Raw genomic sequence first — 27,890 nt, 5'->3', positions numbered from 1 at the left:
CTCTGCACCGCACCGCCCACGCTCACACACTATGGAAAGACTGGCTGGCGCCCAGGTCCATCAGTCTAGCGTGAATTGGCAAGGGCCAATAAACACGCGAGACTTGGGTTCCCAGAAGCGGGCCAATCGAGGAACCTCCTGCAGGGCCCAAAGGCGGGGCTAAAGAGGGCGGAGCTTGGAGGGGCCGCAGCGTCACCTGATCGCGGGAGGCTCTGCTTGGGGTAGGTGCTGCTTGCTGCAGGCTCGGGGGAGTCGCCATGGTGAGTGCTGAGGGGGAGGCAGACCCAGGGCAGACCCTTTTTGCGGCCTCTGCTTTCTCCTGCCGATCGGTAGCCCTGCGGGCGGAATAGGGGCCCAGCAGTTCGACTGGGGCTAAGACCAGCCCGGCTTGGCCTGCCGGATAGGGGACAAGCCGAGGAAGGCCGCAAGCAGTCTGCTATGGGCCGGGGTGGGCGGTGGCCCCTGGCTGCGGCCGTTGCTCTGAGAGTAGGCGACTTCTCTGAGGGGGTGTCTCGACCTGTAGATTTTGTGTGTCTGTGAATACCTGCAGCTGCTGCTTAAGTGGAATCGGCCACCTCCCCTCCAAGAGGGGAGCCCGAGTCCCAGGTCTAAGCTACCAACCGGGTTGGGGGCTTGGAGAACGCCAGAGCCTATGGTGTAGCGCTGGGACCCGCCCAGATGGTGCATTTCCACCTTTGTGCTTAGCTGTGTTCAGCCATCCCCACACCCTTTTCTCTGCAAAAAATAGCTTTCAGAGGGGCCGCGTTGGTTTCCCGGCTTTTCTTGGCCTCATAGACCCCTTGCGCTGCCGTGTTTGTCAGTGAATTCTAGGGACCTGTTTCCTAGAAGGACTCATGTTATCTTCCACTAATCCTGGCAATCAGAAAGGAGACTGCTTTTTCATTTGTTCATTTGAACACCCTGGCTCGGTTGTCTTCCCTTTGATGAAATCCAAGTATTCTTCTTGTTGGAAGTAGTCATTCTCTTTAGGCCTCTCTGTGATGGTAGCAAGTCGTGGTGTGGCATTGGCCGATAAACTTGAACTTCCTCAAAATATGAATCCTGGGTGTAGTTTCCACAAAGGCAAGTTGTCACTTGCATTTTATTAGCGTTTGGTGTGTGTATTGTATAAACGATTCTTTTGGATGTTGATGTTTTATAGTCAGTTTTAATTATCTCATTATTCACTCTTTGTAGACAGGTTTCTGTAAACCTGGACACAGATTTCACTTTTAAATGTTTTAATAAGAGAAAGCAGGATTAAATTTTTGACACATACTTCTTTCATATAATGTATTGACTTACAAAGTGATTTTTATTTCTCAGAATTTCTACAACTGGGAAATGATACATAATTAATGTAAACATTTAACTTTAGGATGTCTGTTTCTTGATGTTTGTGGATTGATATTTTAGTGCTTTGTAATGAAAAGCACTTAATTGAGTATCTTCTTATTGTGCACATCATTTCTGTCCTGGGCTAACCAGGTTTGAGCAGTTAGCCAGACACAGTCCAGCCCTCATAAATTAAATTGAAAAAGGAAGCCTAGGTATCGGTCTTCTCACAGTCACTGTGTGTGACCTGGGGAAGTACTCAGGCTTTGAGCAAGTACTTTGGGCAAATATCAGTAATTTTTGCATCTGAAAATAAATGTTGGTTTCTTTGTCCCTTCCCAGACCTTAAAAATCTAGACTCCAGTTCAATTAATTGAACAGCTTGTGTGCTTTCAGTGTCATGGATTGTGCTAGATATTGAATATAAACTAGTGGAGGAGACATGCTTATGGAACTTACTATAATGCAGTGGGAGGGTTGCTTCACAACACTGTCAACTCCAAGCTTTAAGGAGAGTTTTACCCAGAGACCTTGGGAAAGACTACAGGAAGTAGTAACACGTGAATATCTGAGGAGGATGGGCAGAAATTCTCCACGCCATGAAGAAAGGATATTGCAAATAGGTGAAGCCAGGAGAATAGAATGTTCTTGGTGTACTCCATCCTAGGATTCTTGGTAAATTAGCATCAGTTTGGCATTAAAATTATGGGCCTTTTGTTTGTGGGTCTTTTTTTTGGGGGGGCAGAGCTGATAGTTGAGCCCGCCCCCACTCCTTTTCTGGCATGCTCTGCAAGCACTTTACAACAAAGCTACATTCCCAGCTCAAATTATGTTTTAAAGTGCTCATCACCTCATTATCCTTAATTCTTATTGAAAATTATTAATTTGTGTTATATCATCATTTTAAAAATAGCACTTTTATTAACATGATAGTATTCTGTGTCTTTTTAGGATTAGTTTTCATTTTGCAATTGATTTGCTTTGTATTGTCAGCTTACATCTCAGCCTATGAGTGGGGAAATTAACAAGTAGGTTGCTACAAGGTGTGGAGGTAATTACTTGCATCTAAATAATAATTGTATCACACTTCAAGTGATTACTCCGTGCTATGCACATTTTATTTGTGTCATTTACTTCTCAAAATATTGATGAAAATCTCTTCATTTTTATGAAAGAGTAAATTAAAAGTATATTGTTTTAAATGGAGAGTGGTTTTGTAGACTTGAGAGGGCTGTTTGTGGGGTCTAAAGGCAAAATGGGCCTTATCACAAATGTTAATTGGATTTTGAATCTGTAATGTATCCATTTTTCTCTGATCCATGAGCTGTAAAATGCACAGATATTTGCAAATGGAAAACCACTTTCATGAATGAGGAGACATTGGTTGGTTCCTTGGCTTGTGTTTAATCATAGGATGTTTGTGATATAACTGTCCCTGCTTTGTGTGACACTTCCTAGGAATGGCATTAAGAATAGCCCTTAGAATAGCCATTTGTAGCACAACTACACTGATAAAATGTGAAAATATATTTCTTTATTATAGCTTTTTAAAAATTTGTAGCCTACTTTGTAACAACTTGTCTTTGGTAATGTTTTACATTTTTATTTACTTTTCTATTAACTTTAAGCTGAGCTGATACAAAATAGAAGAATTTTGCTAAAATAGTATTCATTTGTTTATAGGTCCACAGAATTTAGTCATTCTACTCAAATTTTATGGAACTATTTTATATGCTTTATAATAAAAATTATTATGCACAGTAGCCAAAAGATGGAAGTAACTCACATTTTTATAGATGGATAAGTGAATAAATAAATGTGGTATGTATATACAGTGGAATAGGCAACCTAGAAAAGGAGGAAAATTCTGATACATAGTACAAATAGATGAACCTTGAATACATCATGCTAAGTGAAATAAACCAGACAAAAAAGAAAAATGTTGTATGATTCCACTTATATGGGGTATCTAGAGTACTTAAAACACAAAATACAATTGCCTGGCAGGGAACCTGGGGTGTGGTATGGTGATGGTGTTGCTGTTGCTCTTGCTGTTTAATAGATACAGTTTCCATTTGAAAGGATGAAAAAGTTCTGGAGAAAGAAAGTGGTACTGTACAACATTGTAAATGTATTTAATGCCACAAAACTGTACACTTAAAAGTGATTACAGTGGTAAATTTAAATACATCTTACCTCAATAAAAACAAGTGTTATAAAAATATCCTGATGTATTGCTACTTATTTCTAAATTGACCATTTGACCTTAATGTAGTCTATTGATTCTAATTATTAAATCTGTTCTACCTAGAGTTTATATACCCAAAAAAATCCACAATAGGTTGGTTTACTAAAGTTCTTAGAGGACTAGCCCATGAATAATAGTAAATTTCTTTAGGTTAGAATCCTTAAATGCTGGTGTTCTCCTTAACTCTGAAACCAAATTTTATGCTTATAGTTCTGCTGTATAAATTAACGATCTTTTAAAGTGAGGGTTAAAAGGATTTTAACTTTTTCTTTGAAATTTATTTATGCATCTGAGGAGGACTGCAGAGGAATTCAGTTTCACTGGAGTTTGTCATAATTAAAGAAGATATAGGGCTTTGCTGCTTGCTTAATTTTTTTCCCTCTTCCCAAAATTAAATCACCAAGAGAAATTTCAATATTTTTAAAAAAATGATTATAGTTCAGAAATGGGTTTTATATGGCTCGTGTTTCACTAATCTCAAAATGAAGTGTTTTTTCGATAGTCTTGGATATGAAACAGACCAGATTTTACTTTCACGTTTATGCAAATGTCTTTGCTTTCTATCTTTTAAAACTTATTATGTAAGAGACTTTTTGTTTTTTAAAGTTGGGGAGAAATTGACAAAATTATCCATATTAAAATGAATAGTTCAGTGGCATTTTCATAAATTTGAAATACTGTATAGCTACCACCGCTACTTCATTCTAAAACATTTCATCATCTCAAAAATGGAACTCATAAAATACTGATTTCTGGGCTGGGGCTATAGTTCAGTGGCAGAGTGCTTGCCTAGCATGCATGAGACACTGGGTTCGATCCTCAGCACCACATTTAAAAAACAAAAATGAAAACACACAACAAAGTAAATGCATTCTGTCCACCTACAACTAAAAAAAAAAAAAATAGTTATTTCCCCCACCCTCCCTGCTGATAACCACCTTTCTGTTTCTATGGATAATTTATCTGTTCAGGATATTTCATATAAATGGACTCAGACAATATGTGACTCTTAGTGTATGTCTTCTTTATTTAGTGTAATGTTTTCTAGCAAATGAATTTCCTACAGTTGGAATGTATTAACCTATTTTTTTTTTTTTTTTTATACTGGGGATTGAACCCAGGGGCACTTTACCACTGAGCTATATCCCTAGCCTTATTTATTTGTTTGTTTGTTTTTTATTTTGAGACTGGTTCTCACTAAGTTGGATAGGGCCTTGCTAATTTGCCATGAGGCTGGCCTCAAACTTGTGATCCTCCTGCCTCAGCGTACCAAGTTGCTGGGATTACAGGCATGTGCCACTGTGCCAGGCAACTTCATTCCTTTTTATGATTAAATAATAATTTCATTGTATATATTGTAAACTACAATTTGTTTATCCATTCACCTGTTGATTACTTAGTAATTTATATTAAATACACAATCTAAATGTTTTAAAACCAGCTTATTCATGAAGTCAACATTTATAAAGCATGCATATGTATGTTGAATCCCAAGTGTATGAAAGTGATCATCATTTATAATTGTAACCTGATGGATGCTGTGGTACAGATGTAAACACAGTGTTTACATGAGGGAATGGTTAATTCTACTTGATAGGAAGAATTAATTCATGTTTTAAGCAGCCTTTTGACTGGATAGCAGAGTAGATATAGTTTGTCCATTATAGCTATTGATCTATATATTTGAAATGATATAAGCTGGATATTTGACGAAAATACTCTTTTCATTTCCTACTATAAGTTGCTGACAACAATTTCAGTTATTATATTTCTAAGCTCTGTAGTTCCTTGTTAATATATATATTGCCTAATGTGGTGGGATGTCAGTGTTCTTATAAAGTAGTTGATCTAAAACACAGATGAAAAGTAGCCTAAAGGGAGAGTGTTTTAGAGTTTTAAAGTTCTAAGACTTTATCTATCACAAGTATTAGATTGGTTGGAAGGCTGTGTTCTAATTGGATTCAGAGCATATTAGCAGAATGTAGTAATAAATTACCATAAATTTCTTTGAGGCCAACATGTTTTTTCAGTAGTTGTCAAAAATTGATAAATTAGTTTAAGATGTAGAACTGGAATTTAATGTTAAAGTGTTGGAGATAGGCTATGATTCAAACTATAGAAATAAAAAAAATTTGCTAGAAGAAAGTATTTATGAAATATTAATAAAAGTTTTTATTTTTTAAAATTTCAGCCTACAACACAGCAGTCACCTCAAGATGAACAGGAGAAGCTCTTGGATGAAGCCATACAGGCTGTGAAGGTTCAGTCCTTCCAGATGAAGAGATGCCTGGTAAGAATGAAAATATGAAAGATATATGTAGACTGCAGGTTTCTCAGGAAACATCTACAGTGTTTTCTGAAAATTTGTAGTACCACTGCTTCTGGTAAATCTAATCTTCAGTGTTTACAAGCTTCTGTCTTCAGTTCTTCCTTTCTGAAGTATGTAGAGCAGTTTCAATAGAGAGCTCTGTTTATTCACAATTTTACATATGGTTTGGGATTGTCTGTCTTCCCTACTAGAATGTAAGCCTTTTATTTATATATCACTATCATTACCACACTAAGATCTGACCTGAATTACTAGCTTCTTGGTTCTATACTTGACGTATAATGGGCGTTCAATAAATAATTTTTTGAATTAATGGATTTAAATTCTTTCAATTGTTTTCTCCAGGTTATCTTGAAACTTTAATTTCCATCCTGAATAGATAGAATTGGCAATTTATAATCTGTAATCATAATGTAAAAGCTAACATAAAATTACACTTTACACCTATTTATGTAATTTTCATATTCTAAAAGATAGGAGATAATCTGTATAGATAGTATAGCTCCTCTAGATGATGATGATGATGATTATTTGATACCAGGGAATGAACCAGGGGCTCTTAACCACTAAGCCACATCTGCTTTTTTATATTTTTATTTAGAGACAGGGTCTCACTGAGTTGCCTAGGGCCTCACTAAATTGCTGAGACTGGTTTTGCAATCATGATCCTCCCGCCTCAGCCTCCTGAGTTGCTGGGATTACAGGTGTGTACCACCGTGCCCGGCTGGACTAAAAGTTAAGGAATTGAACCAAATAAATACCAGTGTACCACAAGCCATAAATTGTGGTGGTGGTGATACTGTCTTACCTTTGGATAATGTCTCACAATTTCTAAATGGTAAGAATGAAAATATGAAAGATATATGTAGACTGCAGGTTTATGCATTAGAATTATGCATTAGAATACTTTCTAATGCTCTTATATTTTACTGATTTTTGGTTTATTTGGAAAGAAAAATAAATTTCATGGAATGGAGAAAATAGGTTTGTTATTGCTTGCTTCTTTGTCTTTTTTTTTTTTTTTTTTTTTTTTTGCTTCTTTGTCTTTTTGTGTATACAATGTTTCTTGTATTTCAAGGAATTGTCTGAGTTAAGTGGGCACTGTGAGGGTTTAAAGGATACAGGAGGAAATCATGCTTACATGGATAGTCATTCTATACAGCTCTGAAGAGTCTCCAGCCTATGACAGCCATTGTCAGGATAGTATCTTACTTCAAAAAAACAAATTAGTATGCCAGCTGTTTTAGTTGCAGGTAAAGTGTGAATTAATGGATCTAGTTCTCTAGAGGTTGAAAAGATTAAACTAAGAAGTTTACAATCCTGGACATTTAAGTCTTGCTAAGCTTTGGAACTTTGGTGAGGAATCACACATCTTTCTTTTTAGTAGAGAGAAAGTAAGGAGAAACTAATGTTAATTATTTTTTAATATATAAACATAATATATATATATATATGTACACATATGTATATATATTATAATATGTATATATATTAGTTGTTAATGAACCTTTATTACTTATTTATATGTGGTGCTAAGAATTGAACCCCAGCCTCACATATGCTAAGCAAGCATTCTACCACTGAGCCACAACCCTAGCCTCTAATGTTAATTTTTATGTGGTTAAAATAATTTCAAGAGCTTTAACAATTATGTAACAAATCCTTATTGTAACTAAGATAAATGTTTATTTAAATGAAGCATTCTCATCAATCCTTTTGGTATTTCTATAGGACAAAAACAAGCTTATGGATGCTCTGAAACATGCTTCTAATATGCTTGGTGAACTCCGGACTTCTATGTTATCACCAAAGAGCTACTATGAACTTTGTATCTTTTTAATGTTGAAGAATGAACATTTGGACCATACTTATTTCTTGATAAGGCCAATTTTGTTTGTTCTTTATTAAACTTTTCTGGAGTCATATTATTCTTCATTGTCTTAACTTAAATGGCTAAATAAGGAAAAAGGGAAACTTTCTTTCTTGATACTCTTTGTTTAGTTTATTTCCAGTACTAAGGATTGAACCCAGGACCACATGTGTGCTAAGCAAGTGCTCTACCACTAAGCTAAACCTCCAGCCCTGTGCTTAAACTTCTTTAAATGGTTTGTTACTGTATCTCAATTTCCAGGCCTTTCTTGAAGGATATTGAAGTTATTAGGTAGTTGGTTCTTAATGCTTAGATTTTATCATATAGGACTCTGAAATGGAAAGGTATTCAGTCATTCGACATTTTAAAACCCTCATCAGTCTGACCAGGTGACCATTGTGTATTTACTGTTTTGTTTCACCAGACATCTATTTAAAATCTTTTTTTTTTTTTTTTTTTTTTTTTGGAGTGGAAGTCTGGCTATATTGCCCAGGCTGATCTTGAACTGGTCTTAAACTCCTGGGCTCAAATAATCCAATAATCCTCCCATTTCATCTGTCTGAAATTTTTTTTTTTGTTGATGGACCTTTATTTTATTCATTTATTTATATGCAGTGCTGGAAATTGAACCCAGTGCCTCACACATGCTAGGCAAGCACTCTACCGCTGAGCCACAACCCCAGCCCCAAAATCTTCATTTTCAAGTAAGGAAAATATAACTGAAATTCTATTTTCTGTTTAAACACTCTTTTCTTTACAGGCCTAAATTTAAGATATCTGCCCAATAGTTATTAATGAGTCCAACAAGTTACAGAGTTGTTTAGCTTGGCTTGTCTTTATTTTTAATCCTTAATCATGATTAAAAGATATGGCTATTTCTGATGAACTGCATTATTTGGAAGTCTACCTAACAGATGAATTTGCTAAAGGAAGAAAAGTGGCAGATCTTTACGAGCTTGTACAATATGCTGGGAACATTATCCCAAGACTGTAAGTAATTAGAATTGGAGGCTTTTTACATATGCATTTCCCACTTTATGTTATATCCTTTCTTTGAAAAACCAATTTTATGAATATTTAATTTCTTAACAAATTGAGATTAACATTTTGGTATGTATTTTGTTATCTAAGTTTTAGAGTAGATTTACTTTTTATATAGATGTTTAAGAATTTTAGAAATAGAAAAAAATAGATGTTATTTTTTATAAAGTTTTGACTATTAAAAAAATTGATATGACAATTATTTTCTTGCTAATATATTTAAATAAATGCACATGCACACTCATACACACACACACACACAGACACATGCATATAGATAGTAGTCACCCCCCACTTTATCCATGATTTTAGCTACCCACTATTAACCAGGGTCCAAAAATATTAAATGGAAAATAGCAGAAATAACTGTTGCATATTGTGTAATGTTCAGAGTAGTGTGTTGAAATCTTACATTTTCCCATTCTTTTGTCCAGCATATCGACACTATTTATGCTACCTATTTGTTAGTCACTTGTTAATTTAACGTCTCGTTATCAGATCAACTGTCATGTTAAGTCAGTGCTGTGTTCAGGTAACCCTTATGTAGTAGCCTAATACCAACTTACATTGCCTATTTCAGTCACCTTACTTCATCTTATCATGTAGGCATATTACCATCTCACATCATAACAAGAAGGATGAGTACACTATTATAAGACATGAGAGAGAGAGACCACATATCTTTTATTACATATATTGTTATGAATGTTTTATTTTTAGTTGTTAATCTCTTATTTAATTTATAAATTAAACTTTATCCTAAGTATATATTATAGGAAAAAAACATACTATCAGTTGCAGTTTCAGGCATTGACTGGGGATCTTGGAACATATCCTCCAGGGGGGACTACTATATATATGTTTTAATATATCAGTCAGTGGATTATTTTATTTTTTGTATTTTAATAAGTTATATTTTAAATCAGATGGCATTAATAATGCAGGAGAAAGCAACATGATTTCTGTTTTAATGTTTATGTACAGTATTTTGGGCATAATAAAGTGTTTGATTTGAATATTGTATTTCTAATCAGATGTCTTTTTATAATTCTTCTAGTTATCTGTTGATCACAGTTGGAGTTGTATATGTCAAATCATTTCCTCAGTCTAGGAAAGATATTTTGAAAGATTTGGTAGAAATGTGCCGTGGTGTGCAGCATCCATTAAGGGGTTTATTTCTTCGAAATTATCTTCTTCAGTGTACCAGAAACATTTTACCTGATGAAGGAGAGCCAACAGAGTAAGTAATTTCTCTCTCAGTTTAGTTGTAATGTTTTTTCATTATAGAATATTTAAAAACTAGAAAAGTATTCAGAAATAAGAAAGTAAATATTTTTCCTACCCACTGTCATTTGCGTTTTTTGTATAGATTTTCATTGTCATATAGAACTCCTTAGTATATATGGTGTATATATATGTATACATATATGTACACACACACACTAAGGAGTTCTATATATATATATATACACAAACAGGTTAATATTTTGCGTATCACTTTATGTTGTGAGATGTAATTTGCAAAATGTGCAAATTATGTGTGTATCTATTTTTTCATTTAACATAATTTTTTTCTATTAAGTGTTCTTTGAAAGTATGACTTTTAAAATTAGTTACATTTTAAAAATTATATTTGTGATGAAATAATTAGGTGTGCTTAGTTTTTCCCATGAGCTAGTCAGCATTTATAATTGTTTCTTGAATGTCTTTTAGTTTTTGTAATTTATAAGCTGCTAATTACTCTAAGTGATTTTAATCATTTTTGCACACAGATAGTAATTCCCTCTTCAAACCCCTCCCCCCAAAGAAAAGCCATTCAAAGAGGCCCCCATCTATGGCTCATGTAACCAGTATTCTAGAGTCCAAGTCCATTTGTACTTTTTACCTATAGTAACGTCAGATGGTCAGCTAGCTGTGATCTTCAAACAACTGGGTGAACTCTTCATGTCACAGATCCTTAAAGAATTTAATTTCTTTTTTTAAAAAAATTATGTTTTTATTGACTTTAATACTAAGGTAAACAAATCAATGATGTTTAATATCACTTTCAATTTATTTTTAAGAGAAAAAAATTTTTTTACCACATATGTAATGAAAAAGTACTGAAAAGATAAGAATTTGAGTATAGAAAATATGATGAAGGTATTTGCTCTATTACACTTTGACTCTCAGTTTTGAGCATGTAATTAGGCAGTCAATAAAAAAACATGGAAAACTGCTGAGTTCCCCATCCTATTAAATATAAATTAGGAAATGCATAAATGTAAGCTCTCTTTTCTCATGAAGTTTACATTGCAATAAAAAAAATTCAACAATTAAATGATGTAGTTAGTAGTACATATAAGTGTCAGATTTTTTATATTTTTGAATTAAGGGAATTGCCATAAGAGCAAGTCCATGTAGCTCAGGATAGGGAGTTGGGGAAAGTAATTTGTCCCTTGAAAATTGTATTATGTCCTTTGCATTGTATTATTTCCCTGAAGCGGTACTCGTAAAATTTAACACTAATCGAATGAAGTTGTGTTTTTTAAAATAAAGCACTAGTGTATTACAGAGATAGGAAAGAAATGAACAAAGGAGAGGGATAGTAGTCCCATAATTTAAATCCAGTATAAAGACTTTTTTCCAACTGTTTTTTTGCAGTGAAGAAACAACAGGTGATATCAGTGATTCTATGGATTTTGTACTACTCAACTTTGCAGAAATGAACAAGCTCTGGGTGCGAATGCAGCATCAGGGACATAGCCGAGATAGAGAAAAAAGAGAACGAGAAAGACAAGAACTGAGAATTTTAGTGGGAACAAATTTAGTGCGCCTCAGCCAGTTGGAAGGTGTAAATGTGGAACGTTACAAACAGGTTAATATTTTGCTTGTCACTTTATGTCGTGAGATGTAAATTGAAATCTAATTTTTAAAATAAAAACATTTTTGTTGAATAATATGACACTGGAAAACATTTTTAAGTGACTTTTTATCAAAGAAGACGTAAATAAACTGAAAGATAAAAAACAGTTTTTGTGGATTGGAAGGCTCAATATTGTCAAGATATCAGTTTTCCTTAAAATTGATCTAAGATTTAATGTAACCTCAATAAAGATCCCAGTAAGTTTTCTTGTAGAAATCAATAGACTGATTCTAAAATTTATATGAAAAAGCAAAGAACCTTCAATAGCCATGGCAGTTTTGAAAGAGAACAAAAGTTGGAGCACTTGGACAACCCGAGTTTATAATTTACAATAAAATGAAGATAGTGTGGTGTTGGTGAAAGGGATAAATAAATAAATCAATGGAGGTGAATAAAGCAGAGATCAGCAAACTTTTCCTATAAAAGAACAGACAGTGAATATATTTTGTCTTTGTAACAACTCATATAGTATCAACTAATAAACTCAGCAGGTATAGTGCAAAAGCAGTCACAAAAAATGCAGAAGTAAAGAGATATGGCTGTTTCAGTAAAACTTAATTTGCAAAGATAGGCAACTAGCTAAATTTGCTGATCTGTGGATTAGATAATTTGTTATAGACTCACACATATGTGATCCTTTTTTTTTTTTTTTTTTTGCAATTCTGGGGATTGAACCCAGGTCCTGTCATGTATGCTAGGCAAGTGCTTTACCACTGAGCTACGTCCCAAGCTCAGTATTTTGGAGAAAGGTGTAAAGGCAGCCTTTTAAACAAATGTTTCAGCAACAATTGGATATTTATATCCAAACAACGAAAGTTAAATCTGACCAGTCCTTCACACCAAGTAGAAAAACTAAAAATGGATCAGATTCAAATATAAAATCTAAAACTATTAGGAAAGATGAAAGAAATCTTTATGACCTTGGATTATATATATTTCTCAAAATACATGATTCCTTTTTATCATGAATTTTATACTAAATAGGAACCTAGAAATTTTTTATTGACAACATCTGTAAAATTTTAAAACTTTATAATGAAATATGGGTGAGAACAATTTAATATATGATTTTCAAGTTAGTTTAGGGTGTTATTAGAGTGGTTTGGAATTTGAAAGTGATCTTTTAATCCTTATATGTTTTTTTCCCCTCTTTTAGATTGTATTGACTGGTATATTAGAACAAGTTGTGAATTGTAGGGATGCTTTGGCTCAAGAATATCTCATGGAATGTATTATTCAGGTAGGTGGGAAATTTATTTCGTGTTTAAAAGAACTCATTTTATCTTTGTTAATTTTCATTATTTTGAAAAAAAGCTTGGGCCAGGAATGGTGTTGTCATGCCTGTTGTTCAAGCTACTCAGGAGGCTGAGGCAGGAGGATCACTTAAGCCCAGGAGTTCAAAGCCAGCCTGGGCAACATAGCGAGATACCACCTCAGAAAGAAGAAAAATCTTAACTGAATAAAAAATCAACTTTCCTGAATAAAGAACTTTACTTTCTCCAAATAATAACTTGATCTTTGTGTTGATATTTTTTCCCCAAAAATGTGGGAAAGAGTGATCTCTTGAGTCTTCTAGGTTTCATTAGTTTTAGTTTAATTGTAGATGAATTTTGTTAGTGGAATATTTCTGTCTGGGATTATATGTAGAAGATTAAAAAATAATATATTTGAGTTTAGTTGTATAAGATTAAATTTTTTTCATGAATAAGAACTTTAAATAGATGAGTTCTGAATATCCTGTGAAATAACTTTTATTGGTATCAGTCAACTATTATTTGATTTTCAGGTTTTTCCTGATGAATTCCACCTCCAGACTTTGAATCCTTTTCTTCGGGCTTGTGCTGAGTTACACCAAAATGTAAACGTGAAAAACATAATCATTGCTTTGATTGATAGGTAAGACCTTCCAACACTGGAGGGCAAATGCCCTGATTTAGGAATAATGAATTTAAAACATTTTCATAATTATTTGTCTCTGTCTTTTATATCAGTGATAAATAATTTAGTTCTGTGAGTATGCATGAAAGAGGTTCAACTTTTAATTGTGTAGAGACATGGAATAATAAGTATTTTTACTTCGTCCATTTAATTGACATGTAGACGTTTTTGTACAGACCCATCATTTAAATCTTGAAAATCCAAAGATATTGAAAAGCAAAATTTGTTTCTCACCATGATATAAGGTATTTTTCAGTGGGACATGATTTGATTTAGAGTTTTCTTTATTAAGTAACCATAAGGTGCGTGCGCGCGCGTGTGCGTGCGTGTGTGTGTGTGTGTGTGTGTGCATGTGTGTGTGTGTGTTTCTTTGTTTTACCATCCCTTTTTCTTAAATTTTTTTTTTTTTTTTTGTATTGGGGATTTAACCCAGGGGTACTTTACCACTGAGCCACAGTCCTTTTTATTTTTCATTTTGGGACAGGGTCTTGCTAAGATGCTGAGGCTACCCTTGAACTTGTGATCCTCCCCTTGAACTTGTGATCCCCCTGTCTCAGTCTCCTGAGTCACTTGGGTTTATAGGTGTGCTCTCCTGTACCTAGAATACCATTACTTTTTCTTAAAGAAGAAGTTTTAAGTATTACATATGTTTAGTAAATTCCCTTTAAATTTTATTTTATTAGCCATTGATCTTGGTTGGTGTGTTAAAAATATAAAACTTGACCTTTGGGGACTGCAAATGTCGCTCATTGGTAGAGTACTTGGCTAGCATGAAGCCCAGGGTTTGATCCCAAGCACTGCCAAAAAAAACTCCCCCCAAACCCAAAAATCTTGGTCTTTGGTAATGGCGTTAGTGAATAAATGTTTGGTAACCAGGCTGTGGGTAGTACATGTGTCCTACTTATGAGCATAATACATTGTCATGAAATCAGAAACCCAATTGAAGATTTATTTCTACAAATACCTTTTCTTATATTTTAAAATTATCTAATTATTAGTTTTAGAGTCTGAAAATTTATACAGCCGAATTCTCCAAATTATCAGCTCTATCCTGGGCAGCAAAAATTCCGTGTTTGTTGGGCCTGCTATAAAGGTAGCTAGTAAACTGGACTTTCCTGTGTAAGATGTAATGTCATTTAGCTATCCTGATTAGTACTGATTCTTCTCTACATAACAAACTGAATGCAATTGTGACCTTAGCAAACAGATAATGGAACAGACATGATTTTGAATATTTTAAGATCTGGGAAATAATAGTTAACTTTGTTACTTTTGGAATTAGTTATAAACATACAGTATCTTAAAATAGTCTATATTTATCTTTTAAAGATTAAGTCATGGTCGTTAGATATATTTGTGACTTTAATGCATTTCTCTCCATGTCTACGATTAAAGACTTTAAAAAGTTTAGGAAAATCATCCTGTTGAAAATGTCTAATAAGGTAAAAAATAAGAAAGTTGATGAAAAGGCATTGTTGGCCAATCTTTTTAGTTCAGAATGAGTTGAAGGAATGATTGGTATTCATTGTCCTTTTCAAAAACCTCTTTTAATGTGCTAGAAAAAATAGATTTGTACAAGACAGAAAAGCATTACGGAATAAAATGTCATTCATGATCCCACTTATATTTTTTGAAATAAATGTTTTCCTTTTTAGATTAGCTTTATTTGCTCATCGGGAAGATGGACCTGGAATCCCAGCAGATATTAAACTTTTTGACATATTTTCACAGCAGGTGGCTACAGTGATACAGGTTTGTTTAGCTTTTCTCCTAAGTTCTCAAAATTTTGAAACTTCTCTGCTGGAAGATCCTTTTGTAATTGTTTAAAATTAATTGTATGTTTTTCTAAACGTTCCAGTCTAGACAAGACATGCCTTCGGAGGATGTTGTATCTTTACAAGTCTCTCTCATTAATCTTGCCATGAAATGTTACCCTGATCGGGTGGATTATGTTGATAAAGTTCTAGAAACAACAGTGGAGATATTTAATAAGCTTAACCTTGAACAGTAAGTCAGAGTTATATTTTTGTAAAAAATACATATAAAACACCTTTTTTTTGTCCTAGATTTGTTTTTCTCCCTCAGAGGCTTTTTGAAATGTTAGCATTTGTCATGTTTTAAGCTTTTGTTAAAATTGTCATGCTTGGTGCTAATCAGATCAGAAAGTTACCACCAGTTATTTAGTTGCATCATTAATGAAATAATGACACTCAAGGACCAAAGACAGTCTTCAGAGAGCAGTGTCTCCAATTCAGATCCCTTTCTATAAATGAATAAGCTGGTTTTTAAACTATAAGGAAATTTTACTCAAGGAATATTTCCATAAGAATTATTTTCTTACAGATGAGTAATTTGTGAAAAAAATGGGAGGATATGTATATTTAAGGTAAAAAATTAGGGGTAATATATAATATTATACTAAATGTCATATATATACATACAAACATATAATGTTTAAGGTAAAGAAATTAAATTGATTGAAATACTTTGTCTATTTTGAACTTTAATTTTCATACTTTTAGGGAAATTACTATACCGTTTTGTACTTGAAGCTACTTCAACCATGCTATCCTAGACCTGTAGCACCCTCTAGTGACCACTGTGGGCAGTTTTAATCTTATTATATTTTCCAGCAGCTCCCTTATTGACTCACTCCCCCCTGCTTCTGAACTTAGGTCAATGGGTCAAGCAGTTTTTCTCATTTGTATCTCCCTTCTAGTGGTTCAGGAAAGTTCCTTCTTTTTTCTTGACTTATTATCTTTTAAAGTCAAAGTAGACAAAATAATTAGAAATCCCAAACTCAGAAGGTCTTATAAACATCCAAATATATCTTAATCTCCACAGAATGATGCTACAAGCTAAATACAACTTGCCTTTACTTGATTACCAACATTTGGTGCAATTGTTTATATATAATTTTTGTATTTTTCTATTCTTTTGAATTGCTGGTTTTGCATGAATTTTTTTCTTATTTTCATCATGAATATGCAATATTTATTGGTTGCCCTAGGAATCAAACTGCTATTTAAAATACTTTACCTTAGAAATGTTGTCAAATTCTAGACACTCATCTTTCTAGCTATACAACCTGTTCATGAGTTGAAGACTATTATTTTATTTATTTACTTATTTATTTTGGTACTGGGGATTGAACTCAGGGGCACTCGACCACTGAGCCACATCCACAGCCTTATTTTGTGTTTTATTTAGAGACAGGGTCTCACTGAATTGCTTAGTGCTTTGCTTTTGCTGAGGCTGACTTTGAACTCCTGATCCTCCTCCCTCAGCTCCTAAGCTGCTGGGGTACCATCATGCCAGTTAGAGACTACTATATTTATCACCAGAACAATAATAGATAAATTGAGTGTGTGTGAATGAAGTCATTGGGGTATTTTGGGATAGTATGATTCATTTAACCCTCTTTTTTAATATGTAAATGAAATTTTAAAAATTTTTGTGAAGCAGGTACTACTTGTTTATAAAAGTTGATTTTATTCATTAAGTGTTAATGTTTTCTTTCTTTTTTTTTTTTTAGTATTGCTACCAGTAGTGCAGTTTCAAAGGAACTCACCAGACTTTTGAAGATACCTGTTGATACTTACAACAATATTTTAACAGTCTTAAAATTAAAACATTTCCACCCACTTTTTGAGTACTTTGACTACGAATCCAGAAAGAGCATGAGTTGTTATGTGCTTAGTAATGTTCTGGATTATAACACAGAAATTGTCTCTCAAGACCAAGTAAGTAAAAACCAACATGCTACTTTAGGGAAACAGACAATATAGTTAAAATTTCAGACTTTCAGACCTAGTCACATGAAATAGGGAAGGGTAATTTAATACTAAAGGAAAGTTGCAAGTAGCTTTTTCAATATACAAATTAGAAAATTAGAGATAGATATATATAGAAGAATCAAACATCTGTAATTCCAACAGAAAAAGAATAAACATTGTTAATATTTGGTGCATCTCTTTCAGACTTTTGCCCATATACATATGTATGTGTTTTTTTTTTAATGGAATTATTTATTTTTTTAACACAATGTCTTTATTTTATTTATGTGGTGCTGAGGATCGAACCCAGGGCCTCGTATGTGTGAGGCGAGCGCTCTATTGCTGTGCCACAACCCCAGCCCCTAAAAATGGAATTATTTTGCTGATAATTTTTCATAACTTTATATACAACTGGAAATACTTAGACGATGGTTTCATATCTCGATGTTTTCACCCTAGTGGGTTTCTTGTGTTTCCCATGTTACAGGTGGATTCCATAATGAATTTGGTATCCACATTGATTCAAGATCAACCAGACCAACCTATAGAAGACCCTGATCCAGAAGACTTTGCTGATGAGCAGAGCCTTGTGGGCCGATTTATTCATCTTCTGAGGTCTGAGGACCCTGATCAGCAGTACTTGGTATGAGTTAATTCTTACTTCCTTTAGTTGGATATTCCATAAGTATTTCATGTTCTTATTTTTTTTTTTAGAACTGTGTATTACTTTTAGAAGTGTTCAGTTGCAGTTGGGCACAGTGGTACATGCCTATAATCCTAGTTACTTGGGAGGCTGAGGCAGGAGGATTGCAAGTTTGTGGCTAGCAAAGGCAACTTAGCAAAATCCTGTCTCAAAATAAAAAATATAAGAGATAGGGGGATATAGCTTATTTTCTGGATTTGATCACTACTGAAGTAAAAGAAAGGTTCAGTTGCTTATCACAATAAACTCTTAAGTATAAGAAACATAATCCTTATATTAAATTTTATTTATTTTTCCAAGGTTCGTAAACGTAAGTTGTATTTGTTACATTGAAAATATGTGAAAAACTTTAAAATTCAATTTTCTTCTTCCTTAACCTTAGTTGCCTAATAAAGAACAATTGGGGGCTGGGGTTGTGACTCAGAGGTAGAGCACTCGCCTTGCACCTGGGTTTGATCCTCGGCACCACATAAAAATAAATAAATAAAATGTATTGTGTCCAACTACAACTAAAAAATAAATATTTTAAAAGAAAGAACAATTGGATGAAGTTCTCTTTTTTTGAGGGGGGATACCGAGGATGGAACTCAGAGGCACTCAACCACTGAGCCATCTCCCTAGCCCTATTTTGTATTTTATTTAGAGACAGGGTCTCATTGAGTTGCTCAGTGCCTGGCTTTTGCTAAGGCTGGCTTTGAACTCAAAATTCTCCTGTCTCAGCTTCCTGGAGCCACTGGGATTACAGGCGTGTGCCACCGCATCTAGTGGATGAAGTTCTCTTGTTATCATTAGTTCTCAGTTAATCTTTGTGAAATAAATTATTAGGGGTTTTGGCAACTGATACTGTGTAATTTATTTTAAAGAAAGGTAGTATGGTTGATTGCATAACTGGGCAAAGTAGTTGAATGCACAAGGCTATAATGACAAGTACTTTCGTTTGAGGATAAGTTCTGTTTTCTGTTGACTTTGTCGTTGTTGACACTCTTGTACTCCTTCATAATTGATGTGAAAAAGAGACTGATTTCTATTGGTAGTATGATAGTCTTTGACTTTGCCTAATGTAAACATTCTGAGCATTGTGCTATCATGTTCTGTGTACTATGTGATCTGTACAGTGACTGTCTGATTGTTGAAGTATTTTAAATGATTCCTTCATGTTTCTGTGTGAGATTGTGTGTCATTTTCTGTTACATACCAAATATCGAGGTTAGGAAGCATGCCTTCAACATTGATAGATGATTATGCCTTTGTGCAGAGCCTTTAAGGATAGAATCATTAGTTTCAACTGTCCCAAAGGAGAATGCATTCACTTTACCATATCAGAGACATTCACAAAGCCTGAATATATCACATGTTCTATAACATGTATCACTAAATATTTCATAAATTCTGTGTTTGCAATTTTTCCTGAGACATCTGTATATTTGTTTCATAATGGCTCTTTTAAAGTGTATTGGCATGTCCCTTGGTTTAAATGGGCTTAATATTTTTCTTAATTAGGAGATATTATCTACCAGCAATGTACATAAAGTAATGTCCAACATTTTCTGAGCACATGTCTTGTGTCAGGTACTGATAACACTTTACATGTGTCATTTGAATTTTCCCAAAAATTCTAGGAGCATGTTATACCATTTTTCAAATGAAACTTGGAGCTAAGAGAAAGTAACTTGCCCAGGGTCACACAGGTAGTATGTATTAGAATCTACTGTTAAATTTAAGTCTGTCCTATTTCTAAGCCTGCATTCTTCATCAACACTATACCTTGTACACATGTGTACAAAAATATATTTAAGTATCTGTCTACTCCTAGGTTAGGTTATGCAACCTCTCTGAACCTCAGGTTTCTCCATTTATGAAGTGGAGTTACTGTCTGTCTCTAGGGTGATTGTGACAACTTGGGGAGACAAAAAATATATAAAGTACCTACCATTATAAAGCCCAGTATATTTGTACATAGAAGTAATGATGATTAGAGCTTCATTTAGTTTATAAATGATTAATCATAGTGTGGAAAAAATTTTAAAAAAAAATTTTTTTGGTCAGATTTTAAACACAGCACGAAAACATTTTGGAGCTGGGGGAAATCAACGGATTCGTTTCACACTACCACCTTTGGTATTTGCAGCTTACCAGCTGGCTTTTCGATACAAAGAGAATTCTAAAGTGGTGAGTTTACTTTTAAGTATGTCACTACTTTTTTCCTTTTCCTCACTTTGTGTATTAGTTTTGTATTATGGAAAATTTCAGACAGATATAAAAATAGTGGTATAATAAGTTCCCATTTTCAGCAATTCTTAATTTGTTACTCATCCTGTGGTATGTGTTCCTAACAGCAATGTTGGTAAATCACATACTAGCTGAGGGATTACATAAAAATACTTAGAAATAGGGTGTTGTAACATGTACCTGTATACTTGGGAGACTGAGGCAGGATGATCACTTGAGCCCACAAGTTCTAGACTATCCTGGGCAAAATAAACTGTCTAAAAAAAAAAAAAAAAAACAAACTTAGAAATGAAAAATTAAACCAGTTTTAATTTATGTTAGAACTTTCTCATTGGTCCTAACCCAGATTAACTTTGCTTAATAAAAGGGCTCAGCATTACATAATCACTTCTCTCTAAAAGCATGTATTTGAACAATATCATGAGCCAAAAGTGCAATTCTTTTATGAATCTCTTTCTTTCTCATGACTAATGTACTCAGTAGTATGGATTTGAAGAAAATACCTCAATGTATCTGAAAGTTGGACAGCCAGGTTTATGTTGAGGAATAAACCTCAGTAACTTAATTTTTTAATAATGGAGAAAAAGTTTATTCAGTGGATCTACCAGCATGAATAGCAGCTTTTTAAAAAAAAAAAAATATATATATATATATATTTTTTAGTTGTAGTTGGACACAATACCTTTATTTCACTTATTTATTTTTATGTGGTTCTGAGGATTGAACCCAGGGTCTTGCACGTGTGAGGCGAACACTCTACCGATGAGCCACAACACCAGCCGGAATAGCAGCTTTTGATCTATTTTTATTAGGCCAGCATCTCAATTTCACTGTATTTTCCAGCATGTTATGGATAAGTATTTATAACTAACAATAAAATATAGCAACTAGCCTATATTCAAAGCTGTAGTAATCAAAAGAATATGGTACTAATAAAAACAGACCCTCAGATCAGTTGAATAGAATAGATGAAGTCCAGAAATAAACCCATACATATACAGTCTTAATCCTTATCAGGCTGCCAAGGATACACAATGAGAAAAAGACAGTTTCTTTCATAAATGGTGCTGAGAAAACTGGATATCCACATGCAAAATAATGGAATTGTACCCTTATGTCATGTAAAAAATTAACTTGAAATCACTAAAGACTTAAATGTATAACTTGAAATCATAAAACTAGGAGAAAATATAAGGAAAAACCTCCTTACATTGGTCCTAGCAATGATTTTTTTTTTAATATAACTAAAAGTTCAGTCAACAAGAGAAAAATAGACAAATGGATTATATCAAACTAAAAAGCTCTTCTACACAGCCAAAGAAATAATCAACAAAGAGACAACCTATAGAATGGAAGAAAATGTTTGCATACATCTGATAAGGGGTTAACATCCAAAATATATAAGTAACTCAATTCAATATCAAGAAAACAACTTGATTTAAAAATGGGCAAAGAGCCAGGCGCCGTGGCACACTCCTGTAATTCTAGCAGCTCAGGAGGCTGTGACAGGAGGATCGAGAGTTCAAGGCCAGCCTTAGCAAAAAGCGAGATGCTAAACAACTCAGTAAGACCTTATCTCTAGGGGCTGGGGATGTCGCTCAAGCGGTAGCGCGCTCGCCTGGCATGCGTGCGGCCCGGGTTCGATCCTCAGCACCACATACAAAGATGTTGTGTCCGCCGAGAACTAAAAAATAAATATTAAAAATTCTCTCTCTTTCTCCCTCTCTCCTCTCTCCTCTCTCACTCTCTCTTTAATTAAAAAAAAAAAAAAAGACCTTATCTCTAAATAAAATACAGAAAATAGGGCTGGGGATGTGACTCAGTGGTCACGTGTCCCTAAGTTCAATCCCTGGTAACCACCACCTCCCCCCATAAAGAAAAAAGAAAAATGGACAAAGAATCTAAATAGAAATTTTTCCAAAGAAGGCGTATAAGTGAAAAAGGTGCTCAACATCACTGATCACCAGAGAAATGCAAATCAAAATCACAATGAGTTTCACCTCACATCTGTTAATAGATATTCAAAAAGAAAACAGATGACAAATAGAACTGTCATGTGGTCTTACAATCCTACTACCAGCTATCCAAAGCTAATGAAATCATTATGTTAAAGAGGTATATGCACACTTACGTTCTTTGTAGCATTGTTTACAATGGCCAAGATATTAAAAAAACTAAATGTCAACAATGGCTGAATAAAGAAAATGTGGCATACACACACACACAGAAGAATATTATTCAGTCATTAAAATCTAAGAAGTCCTGCCATTTGTGACAACATAGGTGAATCTGGAAGTCATTGTACTAAGTGAAATAAGTTAGAATCAGAGAGGTAGATACTGTATGATCTCACATACATGGAATCTTGACAAGTCAAAACTCAAGCCAGAGTAAACCAATGGTTGCTAAAGAATAAAAACTCAAGTTATAAGATGAAAAAATTGTAGAGATAGAATATATATGGAACAGAAAAATAGCAACCAGGAATTACTCTATGCCACATTCTGTGCCAAGGACTGTATACTTGGTTTATGGCATTTAATTTTTATAACAAGTGTATGACTATCACCTTCTTTGAAAAATGAAAAGAACTGAATAAGTTTGGGAGGTCGAACATAATAAAATATTTAACCTCACTAATAATTACAATAATGAACCTTTTAGGAAATTATATTGTTCAAGAGAAATGAACTCCAGTAATGGTAATGGTGTAATAAGAATTTATTCTCATTTAATAATGGTGAGAATGTCAATTACTATAGCCTTTCCAGTAGAAAACTGGCAGTATGTTACTGGCAGCACTAAGTGGAATTAATTATTAAATTTCACTTCTAAGAATTTATACTAAGGAGCCAGGTGCAGTGGTGCACGCCTGTAATCCCAGCAGCTTGGGAAGCTGAGACAAGAGGATCGAAAGTTCAAAGCCAGCCTCAGTAAAAGCGAGGTGCTAAGCAACTCTGAGACCCTGACTCTTAAAATACTAAATAGGGCTGGGGATGTGGTCCAGTGGTAGAGTGCCCCTGAGTTCAATCCCTGGTGCTAAAAAAATAAATAAATAAAATAAAAAGAATTTATATTAAGGAAATAATTAGACTTGATGAAGCTCTGTGTATATAAACCAGTCATTGTGGTATTATGGATTGTTTCTATAGGAGAGTAACAAATTATATTACACAATTCAGTTGGAATATTTCCTATCCATAAAAATAATCTCAAATAATTTAGTATCATGAAGAAAATGGTTTTGATAAAAACCAATTCATTAACTCTTTCCATTGAGCTTTAAAGTAGAAAACAAATCCATATGCAAAGAACCCAGTTACCTTCCATTTACACAGAGAAAAAATGATGACATTAACATCAGGATATGACAGTGATTATTGCTAGGTGTAGATTTAGGGATGATTTAATTTTTAAAATCCTTTTGTGTATTTTCCCAATTAGGGATGTGTTACTTTTCTGATCAGAAGGGAAAAAAAAAGGAAAATATACAAAAAATTGCTAAGGCAGTAGCCTTAAATGGATGTTTTAAGAAGACATCCAGCTTGATTTATTTGTGTGCTCCATAAATAAGAGAAGGAAAATGACAGGAAAATTCTGAGTTCAATTTTACTGCTTTCACTGTTATATTAGACGTTTTAAATAAAACAAATATTAATCTTGACCTGATGGTAATTTAAAATTTTTTTCCTTATTTTAGGATGACAAATGGGAAAAGAAATGCCAGAAGATTTTTTCATTTGCTCACCAGACTATCAGTGCTTTGATCAAAGCAGAACTGGCAGAGTTACCCTTAAGACTTTTCCTTCAAGGAGCTCTAGCTGCTGGAGAAATTGGTTTTGAAAATCATGAAACAGTAGCATATGAATTTATGTCCCAGGTGAAGATCTGTTCTCTTTTCTGGGTTGTCTGATCAGTTTTCTTGAGTTTGGTTACTTGTTGTAGTTATGGTGGTGTGTACATGGCTGGTCTTCTCTTTTTTTAAACTGAGTATGAGACTACTGTTTTCCCACTGTCCTGGAACCTCTTCATGTTGTATAGCCATATTGAGTGGTGCAGAGCCGAAAAATTGTTCAGTTACTCAGTGCTGATGAAGTCTAAAATTTCCAAGAGGGTCATGGTAAAAGTGTTTCATAGGGAGAAAAAAAGTTCCTTTGTCTCTTGAGTTTGGAGATCTAGGGTTAAACAAAGTTGAGACAGGTTCTTTTCTGCAATTTATCGACATCTTTACCATCTTAGCTATAAGTTGTGCCTCTCTGAGGGGACAGGATAGCACTCTCTCATATGAAGGGACTGTAGAATATCTTAGAGGATATGGGTTTGGTGGAAAGTATTCTGGTCCCTAAAAGTCCTTTCTGCTTTGTGTCCACCAGGCATTTTCTCTATATGAGGATGAAATTAGTGATTCCAAAGCACAGCTGGCTGCTATCACCTTGATCATTGGCACTTTTGAGAGGATGAAGTGCTTCAGTGAAGAGAATCATGAACCCTTAAGGACTCAGTGTGCACTTGCTGCATCCAAACTTCTGAAAAAACCAGATCAGGGCCGAGCTGTGAGCACCTGTGCACATCTCTTCTGGTCTGGCAGAAACACAGACAAAAATGGGGAGGAGGTAAGGTTATTCCTGACCATGTGGAGACTGTTAACAGTGATTAGTTACCATGGCCTTGTGCTCTGGAGGTGAAACATTTGGGGCATTTGAATATCTGACAAAGTTATTTTGTTTTATTGAATGAAGTGGACAATCATGTGGATAGTCTTAGCCTGTGGTGAAGCCTCCACTTTGAGGATATCATAACATAGCAAGTGTACACCACTAACTGTTCTTTTAAATATAGCTGTATACTTTTTTTTTTTTTTTTTAACTAAAAGAATAGTGAAGAATGTTCTGTTCCTTTAAAATAGGAAAGAACATTGTAGTGTTGTGTTTCTTTGTTTGACAATGGGACATTCGCAGTTTTAATCTCTTCCATATTTCCTTGGCCTTTTACTTTAGCTTCACGGAGGCAAGAGGGTAATGGAGTGCCTAAAGAAAGCTCTAAAAATAGCAAATCAATGCATGGACCCCTCTCTACAAGTGCAGCTTTTTATAGAAATTCTGAACAGATATATCTATTTTTATGAAAAGGAAAATGATGCGGTAAGTGAACTAATAAAGTATTACTTGTGGACTAGTAGTTTCCTTTCCCACCTTATGAGACTTGATGTATAACAAAAGTTTATCACAGCTGGGCACTGGTGCGTGCTTATAATCCCAGCAACTCAAAAGTCTGAGGCAGGAAGATCTCAAGTTTGAGGCCAGCCTTGGCAAATTAGTGAGACCCTGTCTCAAAAAAAATAAAAAGGACTGGGTTGTGGATGAGTGGTAGAGTGCCCATACATTTGAAAAAAAACAAAAATAGCTGGGTGTGGTGGCACATGCCTGTAATCCCAGTGGCTTGAGTGGCTGAAGCAGAAGTATTTTGAGTTCAAAGCCAGCCTTAGCAACTTTCTACAATGAAATCCTGTCTATAAATAAAATATCAAAAAAGACTGGGATTGGGCTAGGGATATAGCTCATTTGGTAGAGTGCTTGTCTCACATATACAAGGTCCTGGGTTCAATCCCCAGCACCACATAAAAAAAGGTAGGGGTGAGAGGCTAAGATGTGGTTCAGTGGTTTAGTGCCCCGGGTTCAATCCCTGGTACCAAAAAAAAAAAAAAAAAAAAAAAGAATCTATAAATTGCCAAAGAGTAGGCTGATTTGTCATTAAGTACTAATTTAGAGTAATTCCTAAATACATTATCCTTTTAGCAGCACATTGTTGGTCCAAATGTGTAGGTTAAATAAAATTTTGGTTTTGTCCTTCTTTTACTGGTTCAAATTACTCTATTTTAAAAGTTGTTTTTGTTTTTTGGGACTAGCCAATAGTTGTTGCTCAAACTAGGAATCATGTTCTCATCTCTCTTTTTTCATAATTATTCAGGTAATTGGTGAGAATACAAATTTCTTTAAATGGTGTTATTAAATGTTATTTTTTGTGATACATGTTTGACCATGAAATATACATACTCTTTTGTAGGTAACAATTCAGGTTTTGAACCAGCTTATCCAGAAGATTCGAGAAGACCTCCCAAATCTTGAGTCCAGTGAAGAAACAGAGCAGATTAACAAACATTTTCATAATACATTGGAGCATTTGCGTTTGAGGCGGGAATCACCAGAGTCTGAGGGGCCAATTTATGAAGGTCTCATCCTTTAAAAAGAAAACAGCTCACCATACTTCTTTCCATGTACATCCAGTAAGGGTTTTATTAAACTAGGTATCCCTTCCATAGATTGTGCCTTTCAGAAATGCTGAGGTAGGTTTCCCGTTTCTTACCTGTGATGTTTTTACCCAGCACCTCCGGACACTCACCTTCAGGACCTTAATAAAGTTATTCACTTCATAAATGTTCAAGTCTGTCTGATCACCCCAAGTAGCATGACTGATCTGCTATTTAAAATTTCTGTGATCTGTGAAGAAAAAAAAAAAAAAAAAGACATACACAGTTACCTTGGCTACTAATGAAGCTCTCTCCTTTTGTTTTGTTTTGTTTCATTGTTGATTGTGTATTTTCTTCATTACTGGGAGTACTAACCCAAAAGTATCTGTCTCTTTGTTCTCTAGTCCAATTTGAGATTAATTTAGAAGGAATACTGTATGTGTAATTCAGCTTGGGCTTTCCCCTAAATGCAAGGCCATGTGTAATATTTTCCCTAAAACTAGAATATATTAATGCATGTTTTGAGAATTTTAAAGCACCATGGTCAAAACCAGAAGCTATATTTTGCATATTTGGACTCAGCCATCCATTAAGAACCTATGTTGTCCTCTGGATATATTTATCAAAATAATTTGGTTTTGAATAGTATAAAATAGAAAATTTGCGATCTGTATAATTTATGTATAACCTTCATTATTGTAAATTTAACGGGAAGTGCATCACAATTATGATTTTTTTTGCACCAATGAAACAATAAAGTTGCTATTAACAATTCTTGTATCTTTTTTTTCCTTTTTACAGTCTTGATTGATTAAAAGAACTAGTAGAATGCCTGTGGAGTTTCATACATCTCATGTTTACAATGAGCTCTGGCTTACGAAATTATGGAGCAAGGCACCTTGTACTCTTTCATTTGTGTTCCTGCTGAACCTTTTCCCCAGCCTTACCCTGCTTTTCCTAAGGCACCAAGAGTCATGTAACTCCCCAAAGGCTCTTCACATGTATTAGCTATCTACTTTGTAACAATTTTCCCTAAATCTAGTGTCTTCAAACAACAAATATTTATCTCATAGTTCTCAGTATCAGGAATTTAGAAGCAGCTTAGGTCCTGGATCAAGGTGTCTTATAAGGTTACCATCAAGATTTTTACTGTGGCTGCCATCCAAAGGTTTGATAAAGTCTGATTTCTAAGCTCTTTTACTTCATTCACTCACATGGTTGATAGAAGCTTCATTTCCTCTCATTTTGGGCTTTTCCATAGGGCAGCTT

The 27,890-nt window shown here is 34.4% G+C and overlaps 1 protein-coding gene across 2 annotated transcripts; it reads left to right on the top strand.

Moving 5' to 3' along the window:
- The first annotated feature begins 169 nt into the window (after positions 1-169).
- On the top strand, positions 170-27,389 carry VPS35 (VPS35 retromer complex component). Of its 2 annotated transcripts, none has more exons than XM_081274492.1 (17): positions 170-260; positions 5,775-5,873; positions 7,644-7,740; positions 8,649-8,772; positions 9,881-10,063; positions 11,467-11,680; positions 12,885-12,968; positions 13,515-13,624; positions 15,322-15,418; positions 15,525-15,673; positions 17,202-17,409; positions 17,930-18,085; positions 20,192-20,314; positions 24,075-24,254; positions 24,748-24,987; positions 25,372-25,515; positions 26,438-27,389. In XM_081274492.1, exons 1-17 carry the CDS (start codon positions 258-260, stop codon positions 26,615-26,617), a joined length of 2,391 nt encoding a protein of 796 aa, XP_081130618.1. In that variant the 5' UTR covers positions 170-257; the 3' UTR covers positions 26,618-27,389. The 2 variants fall into 2 exon arrangements, with proteins under 2 accessions (XP_081130618.1, XP_081130619.1); XM_081274493.1 differs by having other exon boundaries at positions 180-221.
- Positions 27,390-27,890: the final 501 nt, after the last annotated feature.

Source organism: Spermophilus citellus, assembly GCF_964194105.1.
Source record: "Spermophilus citellus genome assembly, chromosome: 18".
Classification (NCBI taxonomy): domain Eukaryota; kingdom Metazoa; phylum Chordata; class Mammalia; order Rodentia; family Sciuridae; genus Spermophilus; species Spermophilus citellus.
Note: the sequence above shows the minus strand (reverse complement) of the source record. Positions and strands in the feature narration are given on the sequence as shown.